This window comes from Carcharodon carcharias, chromosome 3, assembly GCF_017639515.1.
Source record: "Carcharodon carcharias isolate sCarCar2 chromosome 3, sCarCar2.pri, whole genome shotgun sequence".
NCBI lineage: Eukaryota > Metazoa > Chordata > Chondrichthyes > Lamniformes > Lamnidae > Carcharodon > Carcharodon carcharias.
This window is the reverse complement of record NC_054469.1, coordinates 188,733,870-188,757,437: the sequence shown is the minus strand read 5'-3', so window position 1 is coordinate 188,757,437 and position 23,568 is coordinate 188,733,870. Positions and strand designations below refer to the sequence as shown.

The following is a 23,568-nucleotide window of genomic DNA, read 5'->3' as shown; positions in this document are numbered from 1 at the left end:
CAGCGACAGTGAAGGAATGGCGATATATTTCCAAGTCAGGATGGTGAATGGTTTGGAGGGGAACTTCCAAGTGGTGATGTTCCCGAGTATCTGTTGTTGTCCTTCTAGATGGTAGTGGTCATGGATTTGGAAGATGTTAAGGAACCTTGGGTGTTTCTACAGTGCATTTTGTAGATGGTACACACTGCTGCCACTGTGTGTCAGCGGTGGAAGGAATGAATGTAGAAAGGGTGCCAATCAAGCAGGCTGCTTTGTCTTGGATGGTGTCAAGCTTCTTGAGTGTTGTTGAAGCTGCACTCATCCAGGCAAGGGAAGAATATTCCATCACACTCCTGACTTATGCCTTGGAGATTGTGGACGAGCTTTGGGGAGTCAGGAGGCATTACTCGACACAAGATTCCTAGCCTCTGCCCTGCTCTTGTAGCTATAGTATTTACATGACAGTTCAGTTTCTGCTCAATGGTAACCCCAGGATGTTGATAGTGGGGGATTCAGTGATGGTAATGCCATTGAATGTCAAGGGGTGATGGTTAGATTCTCACTTGATGGGGATAGTCATTGCCTGGCACTTGTGTGGTGCGAATGTTACTTGCCACTTGTCAGCCCAAGCCTGGATATTGTCTGGGTCTTGCTGCATCTGGACATGGACTGCTTCAGTATCTGACGGCTTGCAAATAGTGCTGAACAATATGCAATCATCAGCAAACATACCCACTTCTGACCTTATGATGGAAGGAAGGTCATTGATGAAGCAGCTGAAGATGGCTGGGCCTAGAATGCTTGAATGAGTGCCAAGGGGGCAATCAGAGAGGCCGGGGGCAAGGGGGGAGTGAGGTTCAGAGGGCACCTAACTTCAGAAGGGGGCTTCAAATGGAAGCACCCACTCCACTTCCCGCCTGAGATCTAAGTCCGTTAAATTTTGGGCTTTCTCCATGCCAGCACAATCCTTCCACTGGCCTAAAAATTGAGGCAGAGCAGGAAATGGCCTTTAAGTGGCCAAATGGCCACTTAACGGCCTCAAATGGAGCAAAGGCTAGCTTCCCATCTGAGGCCTTGCCACCTCAGCATAAAATTGCTGCGTGGCCAGGATAGGCGGGAACCTGGAGAGAATACTGTTACTTCAGTTTCACACCCCTCTCACTCCGCCTGAAAACCCACCGGTGCTGGAACATAAAATTAAGTCCTGTGTGTGTAAGACAGAGTGTATGAATGAGTATGTGTGTGTGTGAAACAGAGCCTGCATGTGCGCGAGACGGTGCGTGAGTGGGCACGAGAGATGGATTAAAATTAAAATAATTAAATACGATAGTGATGGCAGGACGGGCGATGTGTTGATGCTGCAGCATGTGGGAGCTGCTGGACACCAAGGTGATCCAGAGAGACTATATCCATAGTAACCGTTTGTAGCTCGAGGAACTTTCGATCCGAGTTGAGGAGCTGGACTCTGAGCTGCAGACATTCTGTCACATCAGGGAGGGGAAAGTTACCTGGACACAACAGGAGGAAGGGTATCCAACAGAGGGCGCTAGTGAGAAGTGACTAAAGCATTCTGGGAGAAGTCATCGCAGCCACCACGACTCAGGAGGGAATCGAGGAGAAGGACTCTTGCACTCAACAGTGACAAGTGGGAGTTGTAGGGGATTCTATAATTAGGGGAATTGATACTTCCTTTGTAAACAGGATCGAGAGTCCCACATGGGATGTTGCCTGCCCGGTGCCAAGGTGAGGGACATCTCTGACCAGCTTGAAAGGATATTGGAGAAGGAGAGGGAGGATCCAGTTGTTGTGGTCCACGTCGGTAAGACTAGGAAAGAGGACCTGCTTGGGGGTTATCAGGAGCTAGGAACTAAATTAAAGAACAGGTCCTCGAGGGTTATAATCTCTGGATTATTACCCAAGCCACTTGTAAATTGGCATAGGGATGCGAGAATAAGGGAAGTAAACACGTGGCTACAGGAGTAGTGCGGGAAAGAGGGATTCCATTTCCTGGGGCACTGGCATCAGTATTGGAACAGGAGGGATCTGTACCCTTGGGATGGTCTCCACCTGAACCAATCTGGGACCATTGTTCTAGTGAAAAGGGTAAATAGGGTGGTCAACAGGACTTTAAACGAGAAAGTGGGGGTGGAGGGAAGGGTAAAACTCCAAGAAGTATGACTAATGGGAAACAAAGCAGCAGGTTAGCATGTTGGGTGGGGGGGTGGATTCAACTTCATGGAAAATTATGAAAAAACTGAAAAGAAAGGAGAGGCTATTAAAGTCTCCAGAGCACAAAATAGGACAGAGTGTTTGGAAAGGGCTAGGAATCTAGCTTCAAGCACGTCAGATAAAGGAACGACAATGAGAAGGGGGACGGGAAATACAGGACTGAAGGTGTTGTATCTGAATGCACGCAGTATACGAAATAAGGTAAATGAGCTTGATGCGCAGATTGAAATTGGCAGGTATGATGTGGTGGGCATCACGCAGACATGGCTGCAAGGGGATCAGGACTGGGAGCTAAATATCCAAGGATATACATCCTATCGAAAAGATAGGCAGGTTGGCAGAGGGGGTGGGGTTAATTTGTTAGTAAGAAATTATATTAAATCGATAGCAAGAAATGACATAGGGTCAGATGATGTAGAATTTGTGTGGGTAGAGTTGAGGAGCCACAAAGGTTAAAAAAAAACCATAATGGGAGTTATGTACAGGCCTCCGAACAGTAGTCAAGATGTGGTGCACAAGATACACCAGGAGATAGAAAAGGCAAGGTTACAGCGATCATGGGGGATTTCATTATGCAGGTAGACTGGGAAAATCAGGTTGGTAGTGGGTCCCAAGAAAAGGAATTTGTGGAATGTCTATGAGATGGCTTTTAGGAGCAGCTTGTGGTGGAGCCCACTAGGGAACAGGCAATTCTAGATTTAGTGATGTGTAATGAGGCAGATTTGATAAGGGAGTTTAAGGTGAAGGAACACTTAGGAGGAAGTAACCATGATATGATAGAATTTACCCTGCAATTTGAGAGGAAAAAGCTGGAATCAGATGTAACGGTATTACAGTTGAATAAAGGCAACTACAGAGGCATGAGGGAGGAGCTGGCCAGAAGTGACTGGGAGATGAGCATAGCAGGAAAGACAGTGGAACAGCAATGGCAGGAGTTTCTGGGAGTAATTTGGGAGACACGGCAAAAATTCATCCCAAGGAAAAAAAAGCATACTAAAGGGAGGACGAGGCAACCATGGCTGACAAGGGAAGTCAGGGACAGCATAAAAGCTAAAGAGAAAGCATACAATGCGGCGAAGAGCAGTGGGAAACCAGGGGATTGGGAAGGCTACAAAGACCAACAGAGGACAACTAAAAAAGAAATAAGGAGGGAGAAGATTAAATATGAGGGTAAACTAGCCAGTAATATAAAAGAAGATTGCAAAAGTATTTTTAGATATATAAAGGGTAAGAAAGAGGCAAAAGTGGACATTGGGCCGCTGGAAAATGACACTGGAGAAGTAGTAATGGGGAACAAAGAAATGTCGGAGGAACTGAATAGGTACTTTGCGTCAGTCTTCACAGTGGAAGACACGAGTGACATCCCCAAAGTTCAAGAGAGTCGAGGGGCAGAGGTGAGTATGATGGCCATTACCAAGAGAAGGTGCTAGGAAAACTGAAAGATCTGAAGGTGGATAAATCACCTGGACCAGATGGATTACACCCCAGAGTTCTGAAGAAGATAGCTGAAGAGATACTGGAGGTGTTAGTGGTGATCTTTCCGGAATCACTGGAGTCAGGGAGGGTCCCTGAGGACTGGAAAATCGCTAATGTAACCCCCCTGTTTAAGAAGGGAGTGAGGCAAAAGATGGGAAATTACAGGCCAATTAGCCTGACCTTGGCCGTTGGTAAGATTTTAGAGTCCATTATTAAGGATGAGATTTCAGAATACTTGGAATTGCATGGTAAAATAGGGCAAAGTCAGCATGGTTTCATCAAGGGGAGGTCATGCCTGACAAATCTATTAGAATTCTTTGAGGAGGTAATGAGTAGGTTAGACAAAGGACAGCCAATGGATGTTATCTACTTGGACTTCCAGAAGGCCTTTGACAAGGTGCTGCACAGGAGGCTGCTCAGTAAGATAAGAGCCCATGGTGTTAGGGGCAAGGTATTAGCATGGATAGAAGATTGGCTGTCCGGCAGGAGGCAGAGAGTGGGGATAAGGGGGTCCTTCTCAGGATGGCGGCCGGTGATTAGTGGAGTTCCGCAGGGGTCAGTGTTGGGACCACAACTTTTCACTTTATACATTAATGATCTAGATGAAGGAACTGAGAGCATCCTGGCTAAGTTTGCAGATGATACAAAAATAGGTGGAGGGACAGGTAGTATTGAGGAGGCGGGGAGGCTGCAGAAGGATTTGGATAGGTTAGGAGAATGGGCAAAGAAGCGGCAGATGGAATACAACGTGGGGAAGTGTGAGGTCATGCACTTTGGTAGGAAGAATAGAGGCATAGACTATTTTCTAAATGGGGAGAGAATTCAGAAATCTGGAATGCAAAGGGACTTGTGAGTCCTAGTCCAGGATTCTCTTAAGGTTAACTTGCAGGTTGAGTCGGTAATTAGGAAGGTAAATGCAATGTTGGCATTTATTTTGAGAGGAATAGAATATAAAAGCAGGGATGTGCTGCTGATGCTTTATAAGGCTCTGATCAGACCACGTTTAGAATATTGTGAGCAATTTTGGGCCCAGAGGAGGTTCACAAGAACGATCCCAGGAATGAAAGGCTTAGCATATGAGGAACGTTTGAGGACTCTGGGTCTATACTCGATGGAGTTTAGAAGGATGAGGGGTGATCTGATTGAAACTTAGAATACTGAAAGGCCTGGATAGAGTGGACGTGGGGAAGATGTTTCCATTAGTAGGAGAGATTAGGACCCGAGGGCACAGCCTCAGAGTAAAGGGAAGACCTTTTAGAACCTTTTAGAGGAGAAACTTCTTTAGCCAGAGAGTGGTGAATCTATGGAATTCATTGCCACAGAAGGCTGTGGAGGCCAGGTCATTGAGTGTATTTAAGACCGAGATAGATAGATTCTTGGTTGGTAAGGAGATCAAAGGTTATGGGGAGAAGGTGGGAGAATGGGGTTAAGAAACTTATCAACCATGATTGAATGGCGGAGCAGACTTGATGAGCCGATTGGCCTAATTTCTGCTCCTATGTCTTATGGTCTTATGGACAATTTGTTCCAGGAGGCAGTCACACCCCTCAGATTAGATCATTCAAATTTGGTCGGTGATCAGGTACAGGATGGTGTGACTGCAGGTGAGGCAGGTATGGGGACCCAGGGACAGCGTTCAAGGAGCCTCGGACCCTGCAATTGTCCAACAGTTATGAGATTCTTGCAAGCTGTGTGGATGAGAGCGGGGACTGTAGGGAGGATGAGCGAACTGACCACAGCACTGTGGTACAGGAAGCCATTCAAGTGGGGGGGAGGAAATAGGAATGTGGTAGGGACAGTATAATTAGGGTGATAGATACTGTTCTCTGCAGCCATGAGCGTGAGTCCCGAAGGCTGTGATGCCTGCCCGCTACCAGGGTTAAGGGCATCTCCCCATGGCCGGAGAGGAACTTGGAATGGGAGGGGAGGAATCCAGTTGTCATTGTCCACATTGGTACCAATGACATTGATAGGACTAGAAATTAGGTTCTGCTGAAAGAATTTGAACATTTAGGAGCGAAATTAAAAAGCAGAACCTCCAAGGTAATAATTTCAGGATTACGACCTGAACCACTGGCAAACTGGCATAGGGTAAATAAAGTCAAGGAGTTAAATGTGTGGCTCAAAGATTGGTGTGGGAGGAATGGGTTTCAGTTCATGGGGAAGATGTTTCCATTAGTAGGAGAGATTAGGACCCGAGGGCACAGCCTCAGAGTAAAGGGAAGACCTTTTAGAGGAGAAACTTCTTTAGCCAGAGAGTGGTGAATCTATGGAATTCATTGCCACAGAAGGCTGTGGAGGCCAGGTCATTGAGTGTATTTAAGACCGAGATAGATAGATTCTTGATTAGTAAGGGGATCAAAGGTTACGGGGAGAAGGTGGGAGAATGGGGTTAAGAAAGTATAGAAGGCTCTGGTGGGACAGGCTTCACTTGAATTGGCAGAGGTAGCCACGAGCAAGAATTCAGACTGTATTCAGGGCAGTTTCCTGAATGTTGTGGATCCACCCAGGGATCAGGCTATTTTGGTTCTGGTAATGAGGCTGGTTTAACAAATGATCTCAGAGTAAAAGATCCCCTAGGAAACATTGACCATAACATGGTAGAATTTAGCATTAAGTTTGAAAGTGAGAAACTTGGGTCAGAAACAACTGTGCTAAACTTAAATAAGGGTAATTACAAAGGAATGAGGGCAGGGTTGGCTGGAATGGACTGGGAAAGGAGTTTAGCAGAAAATATGGTTGATGAACAATGGCAGACTTTTAAGAATATAGGTCATGACTCACAAGATGTATCCCAGTGAGGAAGAAGGATTTGAGGAAGGGGATAAACCAACCATGGTTAACCAAGGACGTTAAGGATAGTATCAAATTGGAAGAAAAAACACACAATGTGGCAAAAGATTGGTGGTAAACTAGAGGATTGGGAAAGTTTTAAAAACCAACAAAAGATGACCAATAAAAAGGAAAAAAATAAACAGGGTAAACTAGCAAGTAATATAAAAACAGACAGTAAGAGCTTCTTTAAATGTATAAAAGGGAAGAGAGAGGCCAAAATGAACATAGGCCCCTTAGAGAATGAGGCTGGGAAAGTAATAATGGAAAACCAAGAAATGGCAGAGAGTTGAATAAATACTTTGCATCAGTCTTCACGTAGAATACACTAATAGCCTTCCAAAAATACTAAATAATCAAGGGGTAAAGGGAGGTGGTGGGGGGGGGAGGGAAATAAATACAATAACTATCAGGAGAGAAAACGTACTAGGGAAACTAATGGGGCTAAAGGCCGATAAGTCCCCTGGACCTGATGGCTTGCATCCTAGGATATTAAAGGAAGCTGCTACAGAGATACTGGATGTACTGGTAGTAATCTTACAAGAATTCTTAGATTCTGGACAAGTCCCAGAAAACTGTTAATGTAACACCCTTATTCAAAAAGGGAGGGAGACAAAAAACAGGTAAATATAGGTCAGTTAGCTTAACATCTGTCATCAGGAAAATGTTAGAGTATTATAAAGGATGTAATAGCAGAGCATTTAGAAATGTATAATATAATTAAGCAGCATCAGTATGGCTTCATAAAGGGGAAATCATCCCTCTAACAATTTTATTACAATTCTATGAGGAGGTAACAAGCAGGCTAGATAAAGGGGAACCATTAGATGTAATATATTTGGATTGTCGAAAGGCATTCAATAAGGTACCGCACATGAGGCTACTTAATCAGATAAGAGCCCATGGTCTTGGGGATAGTATATTAGTATGGATAGAGGATTGGCTCACTAAAAGAAGACAGAGAGTTGGGATAAGGGGGGCACTTTCAGGATGGCAGCCTGTAATTTGTAGAGTGCCACAGGGATCAGTGCTGGGGCCACAATTATTTACAATAGATATTAATGACCTGGATGAGGGAAATGAATGTACGATCACCAAGTTTGCGGATGACACAAAAATAGGTGGGAAGGCAAGTGATGAGGATGACACAGTCTACAGGGGGATATGGACAGGTTTAGTGAATGGATAAAAACTTGGCAGATGGAATATAATGAGGGACAATGTGAGGTTATGCACTTTGGCAGGAAGAATAGAGGAGCTGAATATCACAAATGGAGAAAGACTGAAGAAAGCTGCAGCACAGAGGGATTTGGGAGTCCTCGTGCATGAATCACAAAAAAGTAGCTTTCAAGTTCAGCAGGTAATAGGGAAGGCAAATGGAATGTTGGCCTTTATTTCAAAGAGAATGAAATATAAAAATAGGGTAGTCTTGCTAAAACTGTATAAGGAACTAGTTTGACCACACCTAGAATGCTGTGAATAGTTTTGGTCCCTTATCTAAGGAAAGATATATTGGCATTGGAGGTAATCCAGAGAAGGCTCACTGGATTGATCCCGGGTATGGAGGGATTTTCTTATGAGGAGAGGTTTAGTAGGTTGGGCCTGTACACATTGGAGTTTAGAAGAATGCGAGGCAACCTTATTGAAACATAAGATTCTTAGTGGGCTTGTCAGGGTGGATGCTGAGAGGTTGTTTTCCCTTGTAGGAGAGTCTCGGACCAGAGGGCATAATCTCAGAGTAAGGGGTCAACCATTTAAAGCAGAGATGAGGAGGAATTTCTTCTCTGAGGGTAGTGAATCTGGAATTCTTTACCACAAAGGGCTGTAGAGGCTGGGTTATTAAATATATTCAAGGCTGAGATAGACAGATTTTTAATCAGCAAGGGAATCAAGGGTTATGGGGAAAAGACAGGAAAGTGGAATTGAGGATTATCAGATCAGCCATGATCTTGCTGAATGGCAGAGCAGACTCGATGGGCCAAATGGCCTACTTCTGCTCCTAAGCCTTACTGTCTTATGATCTTATGGTGTGTGAGCACATGCACAACAGACAGACGGAGCATGAGCACACGTGCACGCCCTCGCCAGACAGAGCGTGAGTGTGCCCACACCGGACAGATCACATGATCCTCTTCACTACTCCAGACCTCTCATTTGTAATGCATGTATGAATTGATGCATGATAAAACTGTCGACAACTCGGAGATGCCCTGTTAAGGACGGTTTGAACTTTTAACTTAGATTTCTAAGACCACATTACCACATATTTTCCAAACTAATCCTTAAAAATGCTATTTTGTAGCCTGACGGCATAGAAACTAAATTTTGATTAAATAAATGAAGAACTAACTCAACAAAGCAAATTGTGTTGCCATCGATTCTTTGGTTTGTCATCTTCTGGCTTTTTTGTGATAATGCAATGCAACTAGAAAAGGCTGGGAGCTGTAAATGAGATGCTGAAGAACCACATGCAGTTTCAGAGTTGCAGGTTGCCACCTCCTGTTCTAAACTCTCCAACCAGGGGAAAAACAGCCTCTCAATTGACCCTGTCAAGTCCTCTGAGAATTTTACATGTTTCAATGACATCATCTCTGAATCTCCTAAACTCCTAGAGAATATAGACCATTCTACTCAACTCTCTCATCTTAGGAATCAATCTAGTGAACCTTTGTTGCCCCATTTAAGGCATGTATGTCCTTCCTTGAAGTCAAGAGACTAAAATTATATTCCTGGTGTGATCTGAACCAAAGCCAAAGATAATTGCAGCAAAACTTCCTTACTCTAGTATTCCTTCTCCTTTGTAATGAAGGCAAATATACAATTTGCTTTCCTAATTGCTTAATATACGTGCATGTTAAATTTCTGTAATTTGTGTACAAGAACCCCCAAACCCCTCTGCCAATATCTACATATCTTTCACCTTTTCAAAAAAAATTGTTTTCTATTCTGTTATGATCCCTGTAGAGACCGATAGCTTTTAAAAAAAGGAATCCCCACAATGTCAACAGAAAGAAAACCGCTGTACAAGATTTCACTTTTGCTGTAATAAACCACCTAAAACCAATGGAATTCAAACAAAAAAGTAAATTTCACTTTAAGTGGCTGATGCAACAAAGATACACCTCATGTAGTTACAAGCACTGTGATTAATTCCTGTATAAATGTGGCACCACAAGCAATCTTAGTCTTTTCAACTCAACCTTTTTATAGGATCACTCACTTTCATTCAATCGTTTCAGCCCTTGGGTTGCATTATCTAGCAGCCGTATTCCATCCAAAGTCTCCGAATGCAGTTACCACCACAAGGCGCACGTCTACAAACCCTCTCTCACTCGGGTCATGAAAGTCCTGATATGAACATACTAATTAGGATTAGGAGTAGGCCATTAGGCTCCTTGAGCCTGCTTTGCCATTCAATAAGATCATGGCTGATCTGATTGTGACCTCAACTCCACATTCCCACCTATCAACGATAACTCCCTTGTTAGTAAAGAATCTATCTACGTCTACCTTAAAAATATTCAATGACTTCCTCCACCACTCTCTGGGGAAGAGAATTCCGAAGACACTCAACCCTATGAGAGAAAAACAAATTCTCCTAATCTACATCTTAAATGGGAGACCACCTATTTTTAAACTGTGTAGCCCAGTTCTAGTCCCTCCCATAAGAGGAAACATCCTTTCAGCCTCCATCCTGTCAAGTCCCCTCAGGATCTGATATGTTTCAATAAGGTCACCTTTCATTTTTCTTTCATTCTGTACCCACTGAGGTACAGGCCCAGCCTATCCAACCTTTCCTCATGAGATAACCACCCCCAATCCCGGGTATCAGTCCAGTTAATCTTCTCTGAACTGCTTCTAAAGTATTTATAACCATCCTTAAATAAGGGGACCAAAACTGTACCAAGTACTCCAGATGTTGTCTCACCAACGTCTTATACATCCCTACTTTTATATTCCATTCCCCTTGGAATAAATGACGACATTCCATTTGCCTTCCTAATCTCATGCTGCACCTGCATGCTAACCTATGATTCATGTATCAGGACACCCAGATCCTACTGCACCTCAGCGTTCTATAATCTCTCTCCATTTAAATAAAGGACATAAACAGCAGTGAGATAATGACCAGATATTCTGTTTCATTTATATTTACTGAGGGATAATCACTTGGAGAGCAACAATCACCAGCCGGAATACTAAGACTGACTTTTGTTTTATGCCCTTTCTCAGTCGAGGGTCTAGAAAACGAATTGTTGCATCCCCTCTAGCATATTTTAACTCCCCTCTGTTAACTGGGTAAAAAGCAAGATCGATTTCTTGGACCTTCATAGTTTAACGGAGATAGCAGGTTTATATTGCACTCCTCCGATCGAGGAGGTGCCGCAGAGTTTCAAAAATACTGGCTGTCGGAAGCAGGAAGTGGACGACGTGAAGTATCATAACCAAAATAACATTGTTGAGCTCACACCATGTAAACTTTCGACTTAAGAAGAGTTAAATGCAAGAAGCTGACAGCTTTCCAGGAGTACAGGTACATAAATATTTCACAATTTATTTTAAATTATATTTTGTGGAAACTTGTGGTGTGATCAACCATTCGCTGTATTCTGGAGAAAATGTCTTATTAATTTCCTGTAAAGAAATGACTTTAATTCTGCCAATTAGGTAATGATGACAAGTTACAGACCGCCAATAAAATCAGTCCCCTGTGCACTGCAGTGTGAAGTTGTGTCCTGCCCGAGCCTAAAATTTGAAAGTTTGCTAATTCTGACTTATGATTTTGCAGTTTATTTAGTGAAGTTATCGGACGTGCGATAGCTACAGATTTGTTGCTATCCGCTGACCTAGGTCTTTTTTTCCCAATCTTTTTCTGCCTTTTGCCGAGTTACTGGTCGACACTGGTCTCGACGGGCGGAGGAATGCAATCTTGACATTTGCTGCCCGCCTCCTTCGCGCTGCAGATACAGACCCCTGCTTGTCTCCTTCTCACATGGAGATGAGTATTAACGTTTCTTTTAAACGGTATAATGTGATCATTTCCCGCCGTTTGTTTGGCTTCCTACCATTCTTTTGACCAATTCGCTTTACGTATAAGACGAAGTGAGTAACCCATTGCGACAGGATCAAGGCACAGGGAAGTACTGCAGATGGAAAACATAACTGCTTAATGTGGGTGGAGCTTTTTTGGGCGAAAGTGTGATAATCTGATGCTGCTTGTCCCTCCGGGACATGTTTTTAAAAAATTTCTTGGATTAACTTCCTCGACTATAAACTGAGAAAGATTGTGACCCTTCTCTTTCCGATGACTCAACAGCTCCAGAAGATGAGCTTAAGAATCATAGAGCATAACTTTCCAGTTTACATAGAAACTAGGAGCAGGAGTAGGCCATTCGGCCCTTCGAGCCTGCTCCGCCATTCATTATGATCATGGCTGATCATCCAACTCAATAGCCTGCTCCAGCTTTCTCCCCATAACCTTTGATCCCTTTGGCCTCTAGAGCTATATCTAACTCCTTCCTGAAAACTTAAAATGTTTTGGTCTCAACTACTTTCTGTGGTAACGAATTCCACAGGCTCACCACTCTCTGGGTGAAGAAATTTCTCCTCATCTCAGTCCTAAATGGTTTACCCCATATCCTCAGACTGTGACCCCTGGTTCTGGACTCCCCCACCATCGGGAACATCCTTCCTGCATCTACCCTGTCTAGTCCTGTTGGAATTTTATAGGTTTCTATAAGATCTTCCCCCCCCCCCCCCCATTCTTCTGAACTCCAGCGAATATAATCCTAATCGACTCAATCTCTCCTCATATGTCAGTCCCGCCATCCCAGGAATCAGTCGGGTAAACCCTCGTTGCACTCCCTCTATAGCAAGTACAATCTCAGATAAGGAGACTAAAACTGCACACAATATTCCAGGTGTGGTCTCACCAAGGTCCTGTACAATTGCAGCAAGACATCCCTGTTCCTGTACTCAAATCCTCTGGCTATGAAGGCCAATATACTATTTGCTTTCTTTACCTCCTGCTGCATCTGCATGCTTACCTTCAGCGACTGGTGTACAAGGACATTTCTCTCTCTCAATTTATAGCCATTCAGATACTAATTTGTCTTCCTGTTTTTGCTACCAAAATGGATAACCTAACATTTATCCACATTATACTGCATCTGCCATGCATTTGCCCACTCACTCGGCTTGTCCAAATTACACTGAAGCATCTCTGCATCCTCCTCACAGCTAACCCTCCCACCCAGCTGTGTCATCTGCAAATTTGGAGATATTACATTTAATTCGCTCATCTAAATCATTAATATATATTGTGAATAACTGGAGCCCCAGCACCGATCCCGCGGTACCCCACTAGTCACTGCTTGCCATTCGGAAAAAGACCCGTTTATTCCTATTCTTTGTTTCCTGTCTGCCAACCAGTTTTCTATCCATCTCAATACACTACCCCCAATCCCATGTGCTTTAATTTTACACGCCAATCTCTTATGTGGGACTTTTTTGAAAGCCTTCTGAAAGTCCAATAAACCACATCCACTGGCTCCCCCTCATCAACTCTACTAGTTACATCCTCGAAAAATTCCAGTAGATTGGTCAAGCATGATTTCCCTTTCATAAATCCATGCTGACGCTGTCCAATTCTGCCACTGTTTTCCATGTGCTCAGCTATTAAATCTTTTATAATGGACTCTAGAATTTTCCCCACTACCGACGTCAGGCTGACTGGTCTATAAAGTTGATGTTAAACCTTACCTCAGAAGATCCCAACAATAGTTTAGTCCCACATCCAACTTTTCCCAATAACCTAGCACATGAGCTCTCAGATACATGTCCAATTGCCTTTTGAAAGTTTCTATTGAATCTGATTCCACTATCCCGGTGTTTCAGATCATCACAATCCTCTGCGTGAAATTATGGCCTGGATTTTGTGGTCAGTGGCAACGGTGTGGAATTCACCATTGCCGTCACGAAGAAATCAGGACTCACCTGGTTCATAGTCTGAAGCAGGATCTTGCTCCTCCTGCTGCAGCAGGGCTCCAGCAGCAAAGCCATTGACACCCAGCAGCGAGCCGCATTGTCAACGAAGTCAAGCACCCATTGACATCACGAAATGAAGACACGCCCCTCGAGGTCAAGCAGCCAGTCAGTTGGATGGTTTATAATTTAAGAACTTTTGAACCTGTTAGAACTTTTAAATTTGAGATTATGATACTTGAAAAAATCTTAAACTTAGCAAACTTTCTATGAAAGCCACCCAACTGAGTGACAACCATACTCAACTAAGTGTCAATGATTATTGGTCTATGTGACCAATATACATTCCTGCCCATTGCACATTTGGTTTGTTTTTAAGATGCCATTCAAAAGAATGGTAGGAAGCCAAACAAACGTTGGGAAATGAACAAATTATACCTTTTAAAAGAACGTTATACCGTTTAATACCCATTCCCATGTGAGGAGGAGGCAAGCAGGGGTCTGTATCCCCATTGCGAAGCAGGCGGGCAGCAAATTCCAAGATTGCATTCCCCTCCCCCTGCAAAGTAAAGTATCGACCAGAAATGTCTAAGAAGATGCCTAGTTACACTACCCTTGTTTGGGCCTGAATATAGATTTCATACTCTTTGAAAAGCTGGCTCAAAAACAAATTTCAGACGTCCTGATTGTAGTGCAAAAGGTTAATGTGAATATGTAGGTGAGACAGTTCACATCATCTTGAGGAATTGATGTAAGATCACATGACTATCATGAACAGGTTCTCTAGCAGTCATGTGGTCAGGATGGAGTCTCATTCTAGATGTAGTTATCCTTTATGTTTTGAATAAAGTTGATGTTAAACCCTACCTCAGAAGATCCCAACAATAGTCATTAACAATACCTGGAACACAAAAACATTTAGACTGACAGTTTAGTGAATTATCTGCCCAGCCTTCTATTTATATTTACTGATGGAAACACTTCCCCTATCAACTTCTGCCCAGGTCACCTTCAATGCATGCTTACCACATCATTTGAAGATTGAACACAGGTGATACTATCTCCTTCACTCGTCATGCTCAATTTAAAAGGAACTGTATATAGTGACAAGGAACTGTATATAGTGACATGCCCAATTCAGCTCTATTGCCATCATCCATATATTGTTTGCCAGATGATTCAATATCTGTCACTCTCATTCAATTTTGAATGATCTTAAAATTATGTAGCAATTCATAGCACAGTCCCAACCTTAGGGCCTTTCTAATGGTGGATATGCTCCTGAGCAGGTTCTGTGCCTGTCAGTATCAGCCCTAAAAAAGTGAAAGTGAGCATAACCTCTGGGCAATAAGCCCAAATTGCCATATTCAGATCCCAGCATAAGCAAACACTCCTCTTGAAATGCACACATCTTATGAATGTCTCAGCATTTGCTGCAACTAAGGCTATAATATCTGGACCAATTTCTTATTTTCCCTTTTGGTTTTTTGAACATTTTGAATCTGTTTATTGACTCACTTACCAGAGGCAGCAGTTTCTCTTTGCTTCAAAGCTTCTCATAATTTTGAATACTCCTTGGTCTCCATTTAAGCTTTTCTGCTCTTAAGACCATGTTGACCAATACGCTGACCACATTTGGCAAAATGATGCTCTTAATCTTTAGAACCACATGATACTGAGCTGTGTTAAACTTGCAATGGTGGGTATGTGTATAGGTGTCACTCACTAGACTGCTATTTGTCGTCTGTCCCTAACTGAGCAAAGAAGAAACACTCACATTGCTGTTAGACAAGAGTCACACATTAGTCAGACTGCAACCATGTTTTTCAGAATACAGTTCAGTTGTTGGTTTTCTAGTGACTTGGAAGTTGAAGGGCCACTTGCTCAATGAAATAAGAAGAATAGTCCACTGTTTGTTACCTGCACTGTTCCTGTCTCAGTGCCTCTGAATGGCAATACATTTAGATCTGCGGAACTGCTCTATGGAAGCAGGACCAGCCTTCAGAAGTACAGCAGTCCAATTGCTCTTGAAATGTTCTTGGGAATCTAGTGTTACAGGGGATGTGCGGATGTTAACTGAACAACTTGGTTTTATTTAGCTGGTAGTTGGCAGCGGGGGTGAGGTGGGGAGTGGTGGCAGAAGTCCAGCTACTCTTGTTATACTCAGACACATTCAGTTTGGACTTGTGCAGTGAACAAGTGCCATTATAATGGCACTCTTGCTGAATATTTCCAGTTTTTTCCATTTATATTGATTCTTCTTTTGATTTTTGTAATCATGGGAAAGCTGTCACCTTTACTCACTTATTTCTTCCACTACGTTGCAATAATGTAAATTCCTTGAACGTTTAAGTAAACATTAAGGTAGCAACTCATGACTGAGTGCAACTCAAGACAGAGTATGAGCTTGACAATTTGATAAGTGAGAGAATTTCAAGGGTTAATTCTAAGGGTCAATCTCTTACTAAAATCTCATCCATTTCTAAAATCTTTGTATTTAGCATTTAATTACATTTTACTGTTAAAGTTAAGTTTCTTTCGGTCTTAGGATAAACAAGCTCTTTGCTAGAGAGGCAACAATAGTTAATTAGGTGCTAATTAGAACTGGTTTCTCTAGCCAGCAATGCTAACTCAGCTCTAGAAATTCAGCTAGTATAAATACAGGTGGTCTTTTTAAGTGCAAGAAGTAGGCAAGCACAAAGGTAGCAGCTTGAGACAGAGTGAACTTGGGAATTTGGTAACCGAGTGAAGTTGGTGCAGTAAGTGAGGTGGTGCTGTTCTGACTGTTTACAAAAGAGGAGTGGTCCAAGAGAGGAAGCCAAATACCAGCAGCAGGATATGAGAGCTGAAGCCCAGATGCCCATAATTAGGTGAGCAGGTAGGTGACTGGTTGGTGAGTTCTAAGGTGTTTTTTCTCTCTTTAAAGAGGGGCAGTAGTTTAAACTGGTACTGGGGAAATATAAGTATTACATTACATTTATAGCTTAACCAGTTAAACCACTTGATATAACTACAGATATTTCTAAGCCTAATTTATTTTTTTTAAATGGTTGGGCAGGTGATGTTTAACAGCTGTAACACATGGGAGTTGGTGGACACCTTTGTGATCCAAAGCAACCATATCTGCAGTAAGTGTTTGAGGAACCTCAGCTCAGAATTGGAGAGCTGGAGTCTGAGCTTCGGATGCATGTTAGGCATCAGGAAGGAGGAAAACCATTTGGACACTGTGTTCCAGGAGGCAGCCACACCCATTAAACTATATACTTAGAATTTCATTCATGGTCAAGAATAGGAGGGTGTCAGGTATGAGGATCCAGAAGGTAGCATTGGAAGAGCCTCAGCCCTTACAATTGTCCAACAGGTTCAAGCATCTTGCAGCTTGTGTGGATGAGGGCAGAGAGGATGACCGTGGCTCCATGGTACAGGGGGTATTCAAGTGGGGAGTCAAAAGGAATGTAGCTGTCGTAGGGAACAGCATAGTTAAGGGGATTGATACAGTTCTCTGTAGCTGAGAGCGTGAGTCCCGTAGGTTATGTTGCCTGTCCAGGACCAGGGTTAAGAACCTTGGGGCTAGAGAGGAACTTGGAATGGGAAGGAAAGGATCCAATTGTCGTGGTCCATAGTGGCACCCATGACATAGGTAGGACTGAGAAAGAGATTCTGCTAAAGCAGTATGAGCAGCTGGGAGCTAAATTAACAAGTAGAACCACAAAAGTAATAATCTGTGGCTTGCTACCTGAGCTACAAGCAAATTGGTATTAAATTAAATATCAAATGGGTAAATAAGATTAGACAATTGAATGCATGGCAGAAAGATTTATGTGGGAGAAATAGTTTTCAATTCATGGGGCAATGGCATGTGGGAAAATGGGAGCTGTACCATTGCGACAGCCTTCAGCTGAACCACATTGGCCCAATGTCTTGCTGAATCATGTAACTAGGACTAGAGAGGGATTTAAACTAAATAATTGGGAGGAGGGTTCACAGGAGGGGAGATTTGGAAAGTTAAAGGGAAAGGTCAAGGCAATGATGCAGGGCAATGTTACGGGCAATGATGACCAGAGTGTGACAGGAAAGGACAAAGTACTAACATAAGAGTGCACCAGCAAAAAAAGTCAGCGTAAGCAAAAATGGTAAAAAGACAGAATTAAAGGCCCTGTAACTGAATGCTCATAGTATTAATAACAAGGTGGATGAATTGATTACACAAATAGAAATAAATGAGCATGATATGATAGCCATTACAGCAAAATGGTTGCAAAGTGACCAAGGTTGGGTCCTGAATATTCCAGAATATTTGACATTTTGGAAGGATAGGAGGAAAGGAAATGAGGTGGGATAGCTCTGTTACTAAGCGATGAGATCAGTAAAATAGTGAGAAATGATCTTGCTTCAGAAGATCAATATGTATAATCAGTTTGAGTGGAGATAAGAAATAGTGAAAGAAAGAAGTCACTGCCGGGAGTAATTTATAGGCCTGCTAACAGTAGCTACACAGTAGATATCAAGAAATAATGGAAGCTTGTGCAGTAATTATGGGTGACTTTAATCTTCACATCAATTGGACAAATCAAATTGGCAAAGGTAGCCTGGAGGTTGATTTCAGAGAGTGTATTCAGAACTCTTCCTTAAACAATACATCCTGGAATCTACCAGGTACGAGGCTATTTTGGAACTGATTATGTGTAATGAGACAGGATTAATTAAAGATGCTATAGTAAAGGATCCTCGAGGCAAGAGTGATCATAACATTGTAGAATTTCACATTCAGTTTGAGAGTGAAATATGTGTCTTAAACTTGAATAAAGACAATTACAGAGGTACGAAGACAGCATTGGCTAAGGTGGACTGGATAAATAGGTTAAAAGGTGAGACAGTGGAGAAGCAGTGGCAGACATTTAAGGAGATATTTCATAACTCTCAACAAAGGTATATTCCATTGAGGAAGAAAGAATCTACCAAAAGGATGCACAATCTGTGGCTATCAAAAGAAGTTAAGGATGGTATCAAATTGAAAGAAAAGGTGTACAGTGTTGTGAAGATTAGTGGTAGGTTCTAAAATATTGGAACGTTCTAGAACCGAACAAAAGGATAACTAAAAAAAATGAGGGGGAAATTGGAATATGAGAGAAAACTCAAATATAAAAACAGACTATAAAAGTTTCTGCAGGTATAAAAAAGAAAAGAATATCTAAAGTGAGTATTGGTCCCTTAGTGAGAGAGAGAGAGAGACTGGGGAATTAAAAATAGGAAATGGCAGAGGCTTTGAGTAAATATTTTGTATCCATCTTCAAAACAGAAAATGCAAAAAGCATCACAAGAATAGTAGACAATCATGAGGCAAAATGAAGGGAGGAACTTAAAGTAATCATTATCACGAAAGAAAAAGTAATGGGAATACTAATGGGACTTGAGGTTAACAAGTCCCCTGCATCTGATGGCCTGCATTCTATTTCTTAAACAAAGTAGCTGCAGAGATTGTGGATGCATTGGTTGTAATCTTCCAAAATTCCCTATATTCTGGAAAGGCCCCAGCGGATTGGAAAACTGAAATTGTAATACCTCTTTTCAAGAAAGGAGACAGAAAGTAGGAAACAATAGGCCAGCTAGCCTAAAGTCATTGGGAATTCGCTAGAATTCATTTGCAAAGAGGCAGTTGTGGGACATTTAGAAAATTGTAATACTATCAGGCAGAGTCAACATGGTTACATGAAATGGAAATCGTGTTTGACAAATTTATTAGTATTCTTTGAGAATTTAACAAGCACGGTGGATAAAGGGAAACCAATAGATGTAGTGTATTTGGATTTCCAAAAGGAATTTGATAAGGTGCCACATATAGTACAAAAGATAAAAGCTTATGGTGTTAGAACCAATATATTAGCATGGATAGAGGACTGGCTAATTAACAGGAAATAGTCAGAATGAGGGTCATTTTCAGGATGGCAAACTGTAACTAGTGGAGTGCCAGAGAGATCAGCACTGGGACCTCAACTATATACAATCTATATTAATGACATGGATGAAGCAACAACAGTATTGTAGCCAAATTTGCTGACAATATGAAGATAGACAGGAAAGCAAGTTGTGAGGAGGATACAAAATGTCTTCAAAGGGATATAGATCGGTAAAATGAGTAGTAAAAATTTGGCAGATGGAGTATAATGTGGGAAAATGTCAGGCTATCCACTTTGGCAGGAAGAATAGTAAAGCAGAATATTATCTAATTAGAGAGAGACTACTGTACGTTGCAGGACAGAGGGACCTGGTGTCCTTGTACATGAATCATAAAATGTTCGCATCAAGTACAGCAATTAATTAGGAAGGCAGATGTCTTTTATTGCAATGAGGATGGAGTATAAAAGTACAGAAATCTTGTTACAACTGTAAGCTCATTGGTGAGACCACATCTAGAGTACTGTGTATAGTTTTGATCACCTTATTTAAGGGAGGACATACCTGCATTGGAAGCAGTTCAGAGAAGGTTCACTAGGCAGAATCCTGGAATGAGGGGTTTGTTTTGTGCGGAAAGGTTGAGCAGGTTGAGCCTATGATACACTTTGGAGTTTAGAAGAATGAGATTATTGAAACATATAACATCCTAAGCAGGCTTGACAGGGTAGATGCTGGGAGGATGTTTCCCCTTGTGATGGAATCTAGAACCAGGGACACCATTTAAAAACCTGGGATCTCCCATTTAAGATGGATATGAAGGGAAATTTCTTTTCTTTGATTATCATCAATGTTTGAAATTCTCTTCCCCAGCGAGCATGGAAGCTAGATCATTGAATATATTCAAGGTTGAGTTATAGATTAAAAAATAAAAACAAAAAACTGCAGATGCTGGAAATCCAAAATAAAAACAGAATTACCTGGAAAAACTCAGCAGGTCTGGCAGCATCGGCAGAGAAGAAAAGAGTTGACGTTTCGAGTCCTCATGACCCTTCAACAGAACTGAGTTCTGTTGAAGGGTCATGAGGACTCGAAACGTCAACTCTTTTCTTCTCCGCCGATGCTGCCAGAACTGCTGAGTTTTTCCAGGTTATTCTGTTTTTGTTTTGAGTTATAGATTTTTGATCTACAAGGAAGTCAAGAATTATGCTCTTTTAGATTAAACCAATAACAAAGGGGCACAAATTAACATTAGGTCAAATGAACAAATAAAAGGGGCAGTCCCTTAAAGGGGACTGCAACAAGAGACAAAACCCAAAGGAAACTTACAAAGATCAAACCAAAATGTGATTGTGGGGATCAATAATGCATCCAAGTCCCCATGGTGCCCACCGGTCACAGAAGACCAGCAGACATGGTGTGCTCCCTCTCCAGGGACACCCGGCCATGAACATAGCCACGGAAGAGGGGCAGACAGTCAGACTGGATGACCCCCTTGACTGCCTGCTGCCTGGACTTGTTAATGGCCATTTTGGCCAGGCCAGGAGCAGGTTTATGAGGAGGTGGTCTTCCCTCCCCACCCCTCTCTGTACCGGGTGTCCAAAGGTTAGGACTATAGGACTGAAGTGCAACCAAAAATTAAGTAGCAATTTTTGAATAACTAAATTGTGAGTGCAGCCTACAACAACCTATATACACATGGTCCACAGACTCCACAAGACCTCAAAAAATGCAAGTTTCTTGGGAGTCTGTGAACCGAGGCAACCTACGGTTGTATGGCACTGCCACATGCAATAATCTCCACCCCAGGTCCCCAATGAAAAGTGGGAGGACTCCCACGTAGAGAGCCCTCCAGTGGGGACCTCCTCTACCGGATGGCAACAGGGCAACATTTCTGATGGTGCAGTAATGAGTGTGTGCTGCACTGGATGTGTCAGGCTAAATTACACACTCAAGTCTCTGGACTGGACCATGAACCCGCAACCTTCTGACTCAAAAGTGAGAGCGCTACCCAGCAGGCCACAGGTGGCAAGGATAATGGGGGATAGGCAGAAAAATGGAGTTAAGGCCACAATCAGATCAACCATGAACTTATTGAATGGCGGAGCAGGCTTAAAGGGCCAAATGGTCTACTCCTGCTCCTGTTTCTTATGTTCTTATACTAATTGGAACTGGTCTAGGTATGCACAGGTGTGTAACTATTCCTGAGCATGTTAAGTTGAAGTGAGTATTCTGGAATAGAATTGGGGGAAGGAAACTTGTGTGTTTACTGGAAGGCATTTTCTTAAATTAAAGTAGTAACCTGCTGAGTGTGTTAAGCATCTACGTAGCCTGAGATGCTGTTGGCAAAAAGCAAAATACTGCAGACGCTGGAAATCTGAAATAAAAACAGAAAATGCTGGAAATACCCAGCAGGTCTGGCAGCATCCCTGCCAAAGAGAAACAGAGCTGCAGATCTGTGACCTTCCATCAGAACAGCAACTTCTCTCAATATAGGCTTGGTCAGTAGCTGTATTGGATGTGACCTGTAAACTTATGGTGTATGTGTACCATTAACAGACAATCTTTAACCACATTAAAAGCAGTCCCTTTGGCATGCACCAGAATATTAGTGGAGTTACATTTATCTTTTATCTCTGCTTTGCCTTGTCTGTTTCATTGTTGCGTACATCAGAGAAATAGTTCTCAGATTGCTACTTTAAGTAACTACCTGTTTTCTTAAAAGCATTATTAAAACACTCTCTTCATACAGCACTTTCACAATATGAATATTATATAGTATTATAATTGATATATCAGGGGGTTCATGATTAATAAACCATTTCAAAAGGGGTATTTCAGCCTATAAAGTTTGATTGAACCCATTGAGCCCTGGTAACATTCTGGTGCAATTGTGTTGCATTCATTCCAAGGCCACTATATCCTTTCTAAGGTGTGGCACCCAGAACTGTGCCAAGTACGATACTCCAAATGTGATTTAATCTGGACTTTGTATAGTTGTAGCAAAGCTTCACCCCTGTTATTTACTGCCCCTCTAGTTATAAAGGTTGAATTCCATTAGCCTTTGTGATTTTGTTTTGTATTTGACTACTACATTTTAGTGGCTTGTGTCCATGGACTCCTAAATCTCTTTGGACCTCCACTGTTCTGAGGTTTCCACCATTTGAAAATTGATCAGATCTATCCTTTTTGGTCTAAAATTGGATGATCTCCTACTTACCTGCATTGAAATCCATCTGCCACAATTTTGTCTGCTCAATTTATTAATGTATCTTTGCATCTAAACTACATACTATGCCACTAATCTTTCTATCATTGGCACACTTGGATAAAAAGCACTGCATTGTGTTAAGAATGTCATTAATAAATGTAATGAATAGTTAAGGTCCAGCAGAATCCCTTGTGAGACACCGCTAATCACTTCCTTGCAAGTAGAGTACATAGCCATTATCCATACTCTCCTAGCCAGGTCAGTAATTTGCTTCCAATTCCATAAGTTTATCAACTTTATCAATGCTTTCTGGAAGTCCATATAATAAACATCCATAAGACATTCCTGTCTACTAAAAGCTCTGCACTTATAAAGCATTTTCACAACCTCAGAACATCCCAAAGCACTCTACAGCCATTGGACTAATTTTGAAGAATAAGTCACTGTTATAGTATAGGAAACATGGCAACCAATTTGCACACAGCGAGGTCCCATAAACAGCAATGTGAAGATCACCAGACAATCTGTTTCTATGTATTGGTTGAGGGATAAATGTTGACCACAACACTAGGAAGGAGTCCCATGCTCTTTTTTAAAATAAAGCCATGTGATACCTTGCATCTAATTGAGTTGGAAGACAGGTACTTGGTCCAAATGATGGACCACACCTGCCCTGCACCCCCCACCCCCCACCACCTTCCTCTACTGTGAAGACTGACACAAAGTAATTATTCAACAAGTCTGCTATTTCCTTATTTTTATTTGTGATATTACCCACATTTGTTTTCAAGGGACGCACATTTCTCTTTTCTTTCAACAAAATAGTAAAAGCTTTTTGTATTAATCTTACTGTCCTTCTCGACTTTAATCTTGTATTGCCTAGGGACAGAGACTGATAGCAAATTGGCCACCACTGTTAGTGGGTGCAATCACAGATGAACAGTGGGAGATATTCAAGAAAGAAT

The 23,568-nt window shown here is 42.1% G+C and overlaps 1 protein-coding gene across 2 annotated transcripts in view; it reads left to right on the top strand.

Annotated features, from left to right (window-relative positions):
* The first annotated feature begins 10,652 nt into the window (after positions 1–10,652).
* The window catches only part of LOC121275690 (probable thiopurine S-methyltransferase), a 46,747-nt gene continuing 33,831 nt past the window's right edge, over positions 10,653–23,568 (top strand). Inside the window, exons 1-2 of one of the 2 annotated variants that reach the window (XM_041183250.1) lie at positions 10,653–11,050; positions 13,414–13,668. In XM_041183250.1, coding sequence (XP_041039184.1) covers positions 13,637–13,668 — 32 coding nt within the window. In that variant the 5' untranslated portion in view covers positions 10,653–11,050; positions 13,414–13,636. The remainder of the gene's footprint in view (positions 11,051–13,413; positions 13,669–23,568) is intronic. The other variant, XM_041183251.1, reaches the window with a different exon arrangement.